Source organism: Chrysochloris asiatica, unplaced genomic scaffold (assembly GCF_000296735.1).
Source record: "Chrysochloris asiatica unplaced genomic scaffold, ChrAsi1.0 scaffold00363, whole genome shotgun sequence".
In the NCBI taxonomy this organism is placed as follows: Eukaryota; Metazoa; Chordata; class Mammalia; order Afrosoricida; family Chrysochloridae; genus Chrysochloris; species Chrysochloris asiatica.
Window position 1 is genome coordinate 1491664 of NW_006408881.1, and position 12256 is coordinate 1503919.

General features: G+C 39.0%; 1 protein-coding gene and 1 pseudogene across 1 annotated transcript in view; one reads left to right on the top strand and one right to left on the bottom strand.

Annotated features, from left to right (window-relative positions):
- LOC102823440 overlaps window positions 1–1818 on the bottom strand; it is a 48504-nt pseudogene extending 46686 nt beyond the window's left edge.
- Window positions 1819–1877: 59 nt separating this feature from the next.
- IWS1 (IWS1 homolog (S. cerevisiae)) overlaps window positions 1878–12256 on the top strand; it is a 75341-nt gene continuing 64962 nt past the window's right edge. The window contains exons 1-2 of the mRNA XM_006876204.1: window positions 1878–1911; window positions 4754–4869. Of these exons, the coding sequence (XP_006876266.1) occupies window positions 1878–1911; window positions 4754–4869 (150 nt within the window). The remainder of the gene's footprint in view (window positions 1912–4753; window positions 4870–12256) is intronic.

The following is a 12256-nucleotide window of genomic DNA, read 5'->3' on the forward strand; positions in this document are numbered from 1 at the left end:
CCAAAGTTCGTCTCTCATACTTCAGACATATTGTCAGGAGGGACCAGTCACTGGAGAAGGATATCATGTTTGGTAAGGTGGAGGGTCAGAGAAGAAGAAGACCCCCAATGAGATGGATTGGCCAAGTGGCAGCATCAATGGGCTCAACTGTGGCAACAATGGTGAGAATGCTCCAGGATTGGGAAGTGTTTTGTTCTGTTGTGCATGAGGTCCCTATGAGTCAGCACCAACTCGATGATACCTAACAACACCATATTGATTGATGCAGAAAAGCAATTTGACAAAACCCAACATCCATTTCTTGATAAAAGCACTCAACAATATAAGTACAGAAGTCCCTCAACATATCTTAACAACGTATATACAAATCCAACAGCGACATTATCTTCAATGGAGATAAAATGAAAGCATTCCTTTTACGAAAAGGAATCAGACAAGAATGTCCTTTATCATCAGTTCTATTCAATATTGTATTTAAAGTCTCAGAGCTATAAGGCAAGAAAGGGAAATTAAAGGCACCCAAACTGGCAGAGAAAAAAATAAAACTCTATTTGTAGATGACATGGTCTTATACATAGAAAACCCCAAAGATTCAGCAAGAAAATCACTGGACCTCATTAGCAGTTTCAGTAAATTGACAGGGTACATGATCAATATATGAAAAATAGTTGGATTTCTCTACACTAATAAAGACAGGTATGAAAAGGAAATTAGAAAAACAATACTATTTACAATAGCCACCCAATTGTCAGCCAAGCAATAGATAGGTATACATAGGCCCCCCCACTATATATACCTATTTATTGTAGACAAAAATACTAGTAAGTTATGCTCTCCATGGAATGGCCAATCATTCAAAATCAAAAGGGCAACATTTACCTAAGGACAAAATTGAGGAGAGATGGGAAGGTAGGTGGAATGGAAATAAGGAACCCATTCAAGAAGTAGGATAACTGTTGTTGCATAGAAAGGATTGCAATCATTGATTTGAAAAAAGTGTATAATTTTTTTTTGATGTACAACTGATGATATTGCCTGCAAACCTTCAGTCCATTCACATAAAAACATTTTAAAAAAGTAATAAAAAGTGAAAAGTGTTTTCAACTGGGGCACTGTTCAGGTCAGTTGTAACACCGCTCACTGCACGTTTTGAACTTCAAGTCCCAGAAAGCAACACGCCACTACTTCCGCATACAGAGGACGGTAACCAATTGAAATGAAAGCGCTCTCGTGTCGCAAACACTAAAGTGCTCTATGGCTGACGGGAATGTGGGTTGCCGGAACGCAGCAGCCTCTCCTCGGGAGAAAGATGTAGCTGTCTGCGTGACAGGAATGGTAATTAATTGGCAGTATGCAGTAAAATGTACTTTGGTGTGGCTTAGTTTTTCGGGAACGTGTCTCAGATGAGCTTCCAACAAATGGCGGAGACAGACCTAAGAAAACGATTTTGTCACTTCCGTCCACAACAGAACAGGTTACTCCCAGGAAAAGGCATTTACGTGAAACCGAAGCGCCGGCTCAAGTTTCTCAGCATTCTCCTTTCCGATCATGCCTTACGTCATCGCCGCTGCCTTTTCTTATTGGCCGGTTGATGGGTTTTGGCGCATGCGCGTTGCTTTTCCTTGAGGGTTATGGGTAGGCGCCATTTTGATCCCGGTGCTGTTTCTGGGAAGTAGAGCGCCGTTCCTTGGCGACTGCTTTCGGCTCAATCGAAGCGATCTGCTTTTTCCGCTCCTCCAGTCTTGCTGTCAGCTCCCCGAAATTATCTGCTCGGGCGGAAAGCTCAGAGTGCCGTGCTGTGTCCTCGAAGAAGCCCATCGTGATAAATTGGTGACGGGGGCGGCGCGCGGACACTCCCCGCTGAGCGCCTGCCCACCATGGACTCAGAATATTACAGCGGCGACCAGTCAGGTAGGGCAGGGGCTTTGGGGTCATGGCTTTGGGGCGGAGCGAGTACTTGGCGCACCCTGCCCTCGTCCCGCCCTGGGGGTGAAAAGGAGGGAAGCCTCGGAGATCTTTCTGCCCTGCCCCAGCTCCAAGTGCACTGTGATGGATTGGGAATAGCCCGTTGGCTGGCTGGCTGGGGTCCCTAAATTGGAACTTGAGAGATTCTAGAGAGACGTCTTCTGGATCGTCTAAGGTTTTCCCGGAAATTAGAAACCCTTTCCATTAAGTGTTTGTGTGCAAAGTGCAAGAGAAGTAGCGGTCTCTCCGCTCTCATTGCTAGGTGTCCTGGAGTCGCTTCCGACTCAGAGCCACCCCATGTCTAACAGGGAAACACTGCCCTGTCTTGCATCCTTCTCATAGTCGTTCTCTCTGGGTTGGGGAGTTTTGAGGAATGAAGAATTTCTAAGATTCACAGGGGCTTTTCAGGTGGGGATCCCATCTAGACTTTTATGAAGTTGTTACTACTATTGTGTGCTGTCGAGTGCTAGTTTAATCTCTCTTACAAGTCCGGCTATCTGGTTTGCTTTTAAAGTATGACCCTTGTTTAAGTTGTATAATTTTTTAGGAGTGCACCCCGGCACTTATTGATTGTCTTATCTTAGTGCTTTTCCTGAACCTCGAGATCGTTCCTTGTTGACCTCACCGAAGTTGCCCCGTCCTCCTTTCCTGTTTCTTCAGTAAACCCTTCTGAGCTCCTTTCTGTTACGCACTGGCGCTACAAAGGTGGCTAAACCAGGGCCCACGAGGGCAGAGAAACGTTTTATGTGTCCAGCAGCCTTTAGACTTCCCCTGTAGAGGTGTATTTCCATTGTTGTTTGAAGTTCCATCGAGTTGATTCCGACTTGTAGCAGTCCTGTGTAGGGTTTCTGAAGAGTGGCTGGTGGGTTTGAACTGCCGTTCTTGTGGCTCAAGCTGACCCTGCTGTCTAGCCCTTTATCCTGCAGCAGTACACCAGGACTCTATTGTTGTGATGTGCCATCAAGTCGATTCTGACCCATACGACCCTGTATAGGGTTTCCGAGGAGCAGCTGGTGAGCTTGAACCACCGACCTTGCAGTTCAAGCAGCTTTGGTGTCTGACGCATTAACCCACAGCGTCACATAAGTACTCAGTTGTTAAGTGCGGTGGAGTCGGTTCTGACTCATAGCGACCCTGTATAGGGTTTCCGAGGTTCCAGGACTCCACCAAGCATTTCTGCAGTCATTACTGTTCACTGCCACTATATTGAATCAACATGAACTCGAGTTTAATTATTGAAGCATTTTTAATATAGAAAGCCAGGACTCCGTTGTTGTTGTTGTTGTTGTTGTTGTTGTTAAGTACCACGGAGTCAGTTCCCACTCATAGTGACCCTGTACAGGGCTTCCGAGGCTGTAAATCTTTACGGGAGTAGAAAGCCTCATCTTTCTCTCACAGAACCGTTGGTAGTTTCTAACTGCTGACCTTTCAGCTGGCAGCCCGACTCGTAACCACTATGCTACCAGAGCTCCTTTAGGCATTCTATATTAAAAATGCTTCAATAATTAAACTCGAGTTCATGTTGATTCAGTATTGTGGCAGTGAATAGTAATGACTGCAGAAATGCTTTTCCAAGCATGCACTCATGTTTTGTTTTAAGATATTTTCTGGTGCTTTCTGAATAGTTTTTACTTAAAAATATTTGGCACGTTTATGTATATTAACCACTAAAAGATATAGCAAAAAATAACAGGTCCCTGACTTTCCCTCTCCCTGACTTTCCATTCTTTTTCTATTTTTATATTAATTTTCATGTTCTTGATAGACACTGTCTCTTGCAGTATTATTTTTAGGCATTTTGTAATGATTTGCTATATGGATGGCATGGCAGTATTTTACATATGCTGTTTTCCATCCTCCTTTTATATATGGGTTTTCTGTAAATTTAAAAATTAAGTTTTTATTACAGTTACGTAAATATTCTTTTCTGTTTAGTTGAAACCATTCTTAAACAGAATTTTGGTTTTCCTGGAATTGATTGCTTTAATTTTTAAAAAATTTAATTTGGTTGAACCTTCGAGCCATGCTTTCCTGTATCTCCCAGTTGTGAATTCTCAGTAGAATTATTTTGCATTTTAAAAGTTTTAATTTGAGTTGCAATTTGTATTTACCAATTATTTTGTAATGTTGAGTATATGCATTACTGTAATGGCTTTACAGTATTTCTGCAACGACAATCCTTGGCTTTTCATTCAGAAATACTTTCTGAACATTGTGAAGGAGCCCTGGTGGCAAAGTGTGCTTACTGTTGAACTGCTAAGGTCAGTGATTCAGGCCCACAAGCCACTAACGTGTACAAATGCCTCAGAAACCCTTTGGAGTAGTTCTCTGCCCTATAGCATTGCTATGAGTTAGAATTGACTTGTATCAGGCAGTGTTCTAGGCTCTAGGGATTCAGCATTGAACCAAATTCTTTATTTTCATGGTGCCTTCATTCAAGTGGGGAAAGCTCCAAATTAAAATAGGAATTAGAAGGTGGTAAGTTTTACCACAAAGTTGAAATAGTTTGCTTTATTTGGATAAACAGCACATCATTGTAACTTGTAACTTGGTCTTTAGTTATGTTTCTTAAGCTTTTGCATTTCTTTTATGACCTGATTTTTTTGTCGTGTGTCATGGTACATGTTACTATTGTTGACTATTAGTATTGTACTGTTGTTCAGAACATTAGCATCTTTAGTTATGTCTTTTTTATGGTGTTATTTGCTCTTATATTTTTCTTGATTCAATGTGTTTATTTTAGTTATAGATGTCACCTAAGTAGGTTTTTTGCTCTATTTTTAAGCAGATGATGGTGGTGCTACCCCAGTACAGGATGAACGAGATTCAGGGTCAGACATTGAGGATGATATAAATGAACAGCATTCTGGATCAGACACTGGAAGTGTAGAACGTCATTCAGAGGTATCGTTTTATTTAACAGTATCTTTGAAGAACTTTTTCCCTTGTATTCTACCAGACATACTTTTTTTAGGAGTTGTAAAGACCCAATCACAGAATTTAGGCTTAAAACCCTAGGGACAAAAGTATATAAATTCATATAGAACTGCACTAAAAATAATTAGTCATGATTCAGTTACTTATAAAATCAGAGGGAAAGAAAGTTCTGATTGGCTCTCAAATATTAGGTAGTTTTCAACTGTATGCCACTTCAAAAAATAGGCCAGGTTTTTTATATTTGACTAAGCGTCCCCATTCCCAAAATGATGTCTTATTGAGGCAATAAGCATTTGGCAATCCTGAAGAAATACTAATTACAAATGAATTGAACTGGGGGGCAACTACCACAATCATTTATTGAAATACCTATGAAAATTTAAACTTTTCACTTTGAATTGTGATAATACAAGGGGGCTTCAAAAATATTCATGGAAAAATAAAGTTAAAAGATAATGGAATTTTTCCATGGTCTGTTAAAGTCTCTCATCTATATAATGGACCCTGATGTGGTGCTGTTGATAATCTCTGTACTGCTAACAGCAAGGTCAGAAGTTCATAACCACCAGCCAACTCCTTGGAAAAGTTATACAGACTGTGTTGCTATGAGCGTTAAAACCAACAAGGTCGCTATGAATCATCACTTAAAAGCATATATATATATATATATATATATATGTATATATATATATATATATAAAATGGTGGGCAATGAAAAAGGAAGACCAAAGGAAACTTGATGCACTGGACTGCAAGGTTGGTTTGAACCACAGGACCATCTGTTTAGACTCAACATCTGCTCCTCGGAAACCCTTTATAAGGTTGCTGAGTTGGAACGGACTCTGTGGCACTTAGTAACAACAACATCAGGAAAAGGTGGAGTACAGTGGCTCCATAGGATAAGAACTGGCTTGTGAACCACAAGGTTGGCAGTTCAAGTCCACCCTATACACAGTCACTGTGAGTCAGAACCGACTTGATGGCCCTTAACAACAGCAACAATCTGGAAAAGCAGCAAAATCTCTCTTGGAAAAACTACAGCCAGAATGTTCCTTATAAGCAAGGATGTCAGTGACTTCATCTGGCTCCCGTTGGACACATTATTTAGGAGGGATTAATCCCCGGAGAAAGACATCATCAGATGTGTTTTATAGGGCTTCCAAGGGGCAGCTAGTGGGTTTGAATCGCCGACCTTGAGGTTTAAACTGACCTGTGGTCCAGAGCTAATCCTACAGTGCCACACCAGGACTCCTCATCAAATACAGGGTCAGAGAAAGACCCTCAGTGAGATGGTTTGCTACAGTGGCTGCGACAATGGGCTCAAGCTTACTATTGTGAGGATGTCGCAGGATGAGGCAACAATTTAATTATGCATGGGGAAGCACTGTTGAGTAAGACCTAGCTTGATGGCATCTAATAACAACAGCATATTTAAAAAACAGAATACAAATGTAATTTGAAATTTTTTTAAATTTAATAATATAAAGATCTATTGGATATTGTGTACAGCAGTTCAGCGTACTTTGTCTAATACGTAAATTTTTAAGAACTAGTGAATTTGCCTCCCAGATAATAAAGTCTCTACTGCACAATGTTAACAAAGTAAAACTGGGACATTTTTCAGTAAGTTTTTGGTAGAGACAAATAGACACCTAAGAATGCAAAGATAGTTACATTTTTCTTTGAAGGACTGTATGTTATATATTTTTAATTATACATGAACAGAAAATTGTCCATTTTTAAGTAGTAGGTAAAGTTCTTAGGTATTCTATCACTGATTTGTTAGGTTGGGCTGGAGTCACAGAGTGTGAAAAACTTCGCAATTATAGAAGTACAAAGTACAGGATTTCTTCACTTTACAAGGGAGAAGGGTATTAACAGCAGAAAGTATTGCTGGCCCTGAGATTCGGGTGTTTCCTGGCATTTAGGTATTTTTTTTTTTTAGAAGAGAAGGCAAAGGGGCATTGCAGACAGGTGGGATGGAAGACAGCTTTACAAAATAAGTGATAGCACCCTCTAGGCTAGGATAACAGGATATTGGTAGGTAATTTAAGATACCGTTCATTGCTTGGCCTCCTGGAGGTCATCTATGGCCTCTGGGCGGAGTTTAGGTTGTCTCTCATCTGTGGATCCTACTGTTCTCCATTCCTGAAAAACAAATTTAGCAAAACAGGCTAGTTTTCCATTCCTGAAAAACAAATTTAGCAAAAACTGGCTTGTCAGTGGGGCCAGCAGCTCTACATTCCTGCACAAAGCTCAGTAAAACAAGCTGCGGTCTTAGAAGAGTTTAAACACTGCAGCTGAGTTCTTTCAACTTTGTCCTTGACATGTCATTAGTATTTTCATACATTCAACAGATATGCATTGAAGATCTGCTATATATATATATATGTCACTGTGACCTAGTAATGGTAGACTTCATTTGTCTCCACAGGAGTGATAAGAATCAAGATGAGCACAAAACTGATTCATATATGTAGAGATCAGATATACCTCCTCTAGCCACCTTTTCAAATTTTTTTTTCTGATACCAGCAACTTTTCAGTTCCCCATGGCACTCTGCTTCTCTATTGTTTGATAACTCATTGCAGTGACCACAGAGACCATACTCACAATTATATAGTGTGGTGTTATTGTTGTTGTTACAGTGTGTTAGGGAATGGAATAACAGGTTACAACTTGGGATCAGGGTTAACTTGGAAGTAACAGGCTACAACTCAGGAAATGGGATACCATCAGTCAGGATAGTTTCCAATCAAGATGGCGTTCAGCTTCTCAACTGTCCTTAGACTTTCTCTTGGCCTATGCCCTTCTTGGGCAAGCGTTAGAGCTCTTTGACTCTGACAGCAAATGCCTGGAGACATACTTAATTCCACTAGCTGTTTTCCTGTTCAAAGACTCTCAGCTTTCTTAGTCAAGCCCTCTTCAGCCCCCTTACACAGTTCTGGTTCCCACTATTCATGCTGCCACTTATACTGCTGTACTGTCTTCAGTGTTAGAGCTTTTCTGTGTGTAAGAGATTTTTAGCAGAGATCTCGGGTCCAGAGGGTGTGTTCAACTCTTGGCTCTTCTTAGTAGTAATGAGATCTTCTTCAACATGTGGTATTAGCCTTATGTTTGGTAACTCCTTGTCAATTTCAAGGTATACTCCTTCCACCAAGACCACAAAATGATTATTCCCTTTAGTAAGCCACAGTTCCTTAATTTGCGTAGTAATTTGCCAATTCCCCAGCAAGGTCACTTTATTTTATTGGGTAGTTTTATACACCCTGTTTGCATAGTAGACTGACCAATCACAGGTCAGGCTGCAGCCCAGTCCATTATTCTTGGCAGAATTATAAATTTAAAACCAGAGAGGCCATATATATGAGAAACCACTGCACTGTAGGCTCTTTTTCAGGCATTCTGAGCATATTAATAAAAGACTGAAAAGGATGCTCCTACCTACTCAACAACCACCACCAAAATTTTCTTCCTTTTGGGTTTTTTTTTTCCAGCAGTGGGAAAAAGGTATAAAATAATTCACATTGATTAAATTGTATCATTTGTTAAAAGATAATAAATACTATGGTCAAACAAAGAAGAATATTAAAAGTGAAGGGTACCAAGGATGAAAGATGGGTTTCAGTATAAAATACTACTGCCATCTAGTTCATTCCGACTTCCGTGACACTTAAGGATAGAGTATAACTGCTCCATAGAGTTTTCAAGACTAAATCTTTATAGGAGCGGGCAGCTTCATCTTTCTTCTGCAGAGTAGCTGGCGAGTTCAAACTGCCGACCTTGTAGTTGTCAGCCCAATTCTTAGCCAGGCCTTATTGAGAAAGTGAGATTTGAGTGGAGGCATAAAGGGTAGTGGGGGAATAATAGTTATGCAGTATATAGGGGAAGAACATTCCAAGCAAAGATATGCATTTCTCAGCTAGGAGTGCATATCTTCAAGGAAAACCCAGGACACCAGTGTGACTGGAACAGAGTGAGGAAGAAAGTAATGTCAGAGAGTTAATAGGAAATTGGGGAAGGCCTTATCTTTTAGTTATTTTGATACCTTTCAGTTTTTGTACGCTCTTAAAAACTATAGGATAAATTTTAGTTAATATGTTAATTAACTGTAGTTAGGAATTACTTGTCATGTGTGGTTTTGGTTTGAATATTTACAACATAAATAAGATTATAAGAATAAAATGTGAATTATCTGTAGAGAAGATCTCTTGTTGCTGTGTTTGAGGAAGAAAATGAACATGTAAACATCGTTAAAGAGCATTTGATGTGTAATATCCTAAGTTTCCATTTTGTCAGGCAGCATCAGGATGTTGACCAATGGCAGTTGAGAACTCTTTCAGTTGGTCCTTTGATAGTCGCAGGCCTCAATTACAAGCAGGCTCATCTTTAAGCGTTTTCATCTACTTTTTTGGTAATTAAGTAGATTCTAAATAAATGTGTGTGGCGTTGAAAATTTAGAAAATAAAAGTTGAAAGAAGAAAATTAAAATCAGCACATTCCCACTATAGAAATGATTAGCATTTTTACTTTATCCTGTGCATATAATGTTTATATATAGACAAGTATTTTAAACTAACTTGAGGCTTTGCCATATACATTTTGTATCTACATATTTTAAATCTTCACTTAAAATTATTTCATAAATGTTTTCCCATGCCATTGAACATCCCTAAGCAATATCTTTGTTGTTATGGTTAGGTGCTGTTGAGTGAGTTCACACTCATAGTGGACCCTATCAATGCACAACAGAATGAAACACTGCCCAGTCCTGCACCATCCCCATGATTGTTAATGTTTGAAACCCATTGCTGCTGCCACTGTGTCAGTCCATCTCATTGGGGGATCTTTCTCTTTTTTGCTTACCCTTCACTTAACCAAGCATGATATCTTTCTGCAGGGACTGGTTCTTTTTGAGAATATGTCCGAAGTATGAGAGACGAACTCTACATCGTGGATTCTTCTTGTACTTCTTGTACTTCCTGCAACATGGATTTGTTTGTTCTGACAGTTCATGCTATTGTAATAATCTTCTCCAACACCATAATTCAAATTCCTTGGTTCTTCTGCATTTTCCTATTCATTGCTGCATTTTCCTATTCATTGTTCAACTTTCTCATGAAACCGTTTGAATTACATTCAGCATAATTTTACTTAGTTGTGATATTGTTCGATGATTCCCACATTCTGTTGGGTCACTTTCGCTCTGTCCCAAAGATTTTGGTATGTTGTGTTTCGTTCTCATTTGTTTCTAGGAACTTTGTCAGTTCACGTTTAATTTCTTCTACTACCCGGTCGCTTTCAGCAGGGTGTTTTTCAGTTTCCATGTATTTGACTTTATTTCCTTGTTCTTCCTATTGTTGATTTCTAATTTGACAGCATTGTGGTTTGAGAAGATGCTTTGGAGTATTTTGATATTTGTAAATTTATGGAGGTTTGTTTTGTGGCCTAACACATAGTCTATTCTGGAAAATGTTCCATGTGCACTGAAAAAGAATGTGTATTTTTCTGTTGTTGGGTTGAATGCTCTGTAAACATGTATGATGTCCAGTTGGCTGATTGTGTTGTTTAGTTCTTCTGTGTCCTTATCAAGTTTCTTTCTGGTTGTTCTATCCATTTTTGAAAGCGGTGTATTAAAATCGCCCATTATTATTGTAGATCCATCTATTTCTTTCTTCAAATCTATTAGAGTTTGCTTTATATTTTTTCCCATTCTGTGGGTTCCCTTTTTACTCTTCTGGTGAAGTCTTTTGATGAACATAAGTTTTAAATTTTTAGTATGTTGCACTCATGTATTTTGTCTAAATGTTTTCAAAATGTTTTGTAGTCTGTGTATTCCCTGAATTAGTGCTCTCACATTTGTCCCAATTTTTTCATTGATGGCCTTCATAATTTTGGGATTCACATTTAGTTCCTTTATCCATGTTGATATGTTTTTTGTTTAAGGAGTGAGGTGAAGGTCTTGTTTCAATCTTTTGCATATCATTTTCCAGTTCTGCCAGTACCATCTGTTGAAGAGACTTATCACCTCCCCATGTGATATATTTAGGTGTTTTTTCAAAAATCAGTTGGCTGCATGTAGATGGGTTAATTTCTGGATTCTCGATTCTGTTCCACTGATTTATGTGTCTTTCATTGTACCAGTACCAAGCTGTTTTGACCACTGTAGCTGTGTAGTAAATTTTGAAGTCGCGAAGTGACAGGCCTTCAGTCTTTTTCTTCTTCTTAAGCAGTGCTTTGTTTATCCTAGGTCTCTTTCCTTTCTATATAAAGTTTGTAATTTTTCCATCTCTTTGAAGAATGTTGTTGGTATCTGGATTGGGATTGCATTATATGTGTAAATTGCTTTGGGCAATATTGCCATTTTCACAATGTTAAGTCTTCCTATCAGGAGCATGGTACATTCTTACATTTTTGTAAGTCTCTTTTGGTTTCTTGTAGTAAGTAGTGTTTGTAGTTTTCTTTGTATAAGTCCTTTGTTTCTCTGGTTACATTTATTCCTAGATATTTCATCCTTTGGGTGGCTATTGGAAATGGTATTGCTTTCATAATGTCCTTTTCAATGCAGTCATTTTTGGTATAGAGGAGTCCAACTGATTTTTGTTTGTTGATCTTATATCCTGCCACTTTGCTGAATCTTCCAATGAGGTCTAGTAGCTTTTTTACTGAATCTTTGGGGTTTTCTATGTATAGGATCATATCGTCTGCAAATAGGGAGAGTTTTACTTCCTCTTTGTTAATTTGGATGCCATTAATTTCCCTGTCTTGCCTTATAGCTCTTTACTAAGACTTCCAGCACAATATTGAATAGGATTGGTGAGAAAGGGCATCCTTGTCTGGTTCCTGTTCGCAGTTTCTCTCCATTGAGAGTACTACTGTAGGCTGTTGGTTTTGTATATATGCTCTTAATTATGTTGAGGAATTTCCCTTCAATTCCTATTTTGTTGAGTGTATTTATCAGGAATGGGTGTTGGATTTTGTCAAATGCCTTTTCGCATCAATCGATAAGATCATGTGGTTCTTTTTTTTATATGGTGGATAACGTTATTCGTTTTTCTAATGTTGAACCATCCTTGCATCCCTGATAGGAATTTCACTCAATCATGATGTATTATCTTTTTGATGTGTTGCTGGATTCTATTGGCTAGGATTTTGTTGAGAATTTTTGCAACTGTGTTCATGAGGGAAATTGGTGTATAATTTTCTTTCTTAGTGATGTCCTTCCCTGGTTTTGGTATGAGGGTTATGCTTGCTTCTTAAAATGTATTAGGAAGTTTTCCGTCCTCCTCTGTCTTCTGAAATAATTTGAGTAGAATAGGTGACAGCTCTTCCCTGAATGTTTGGTAGAATTCAC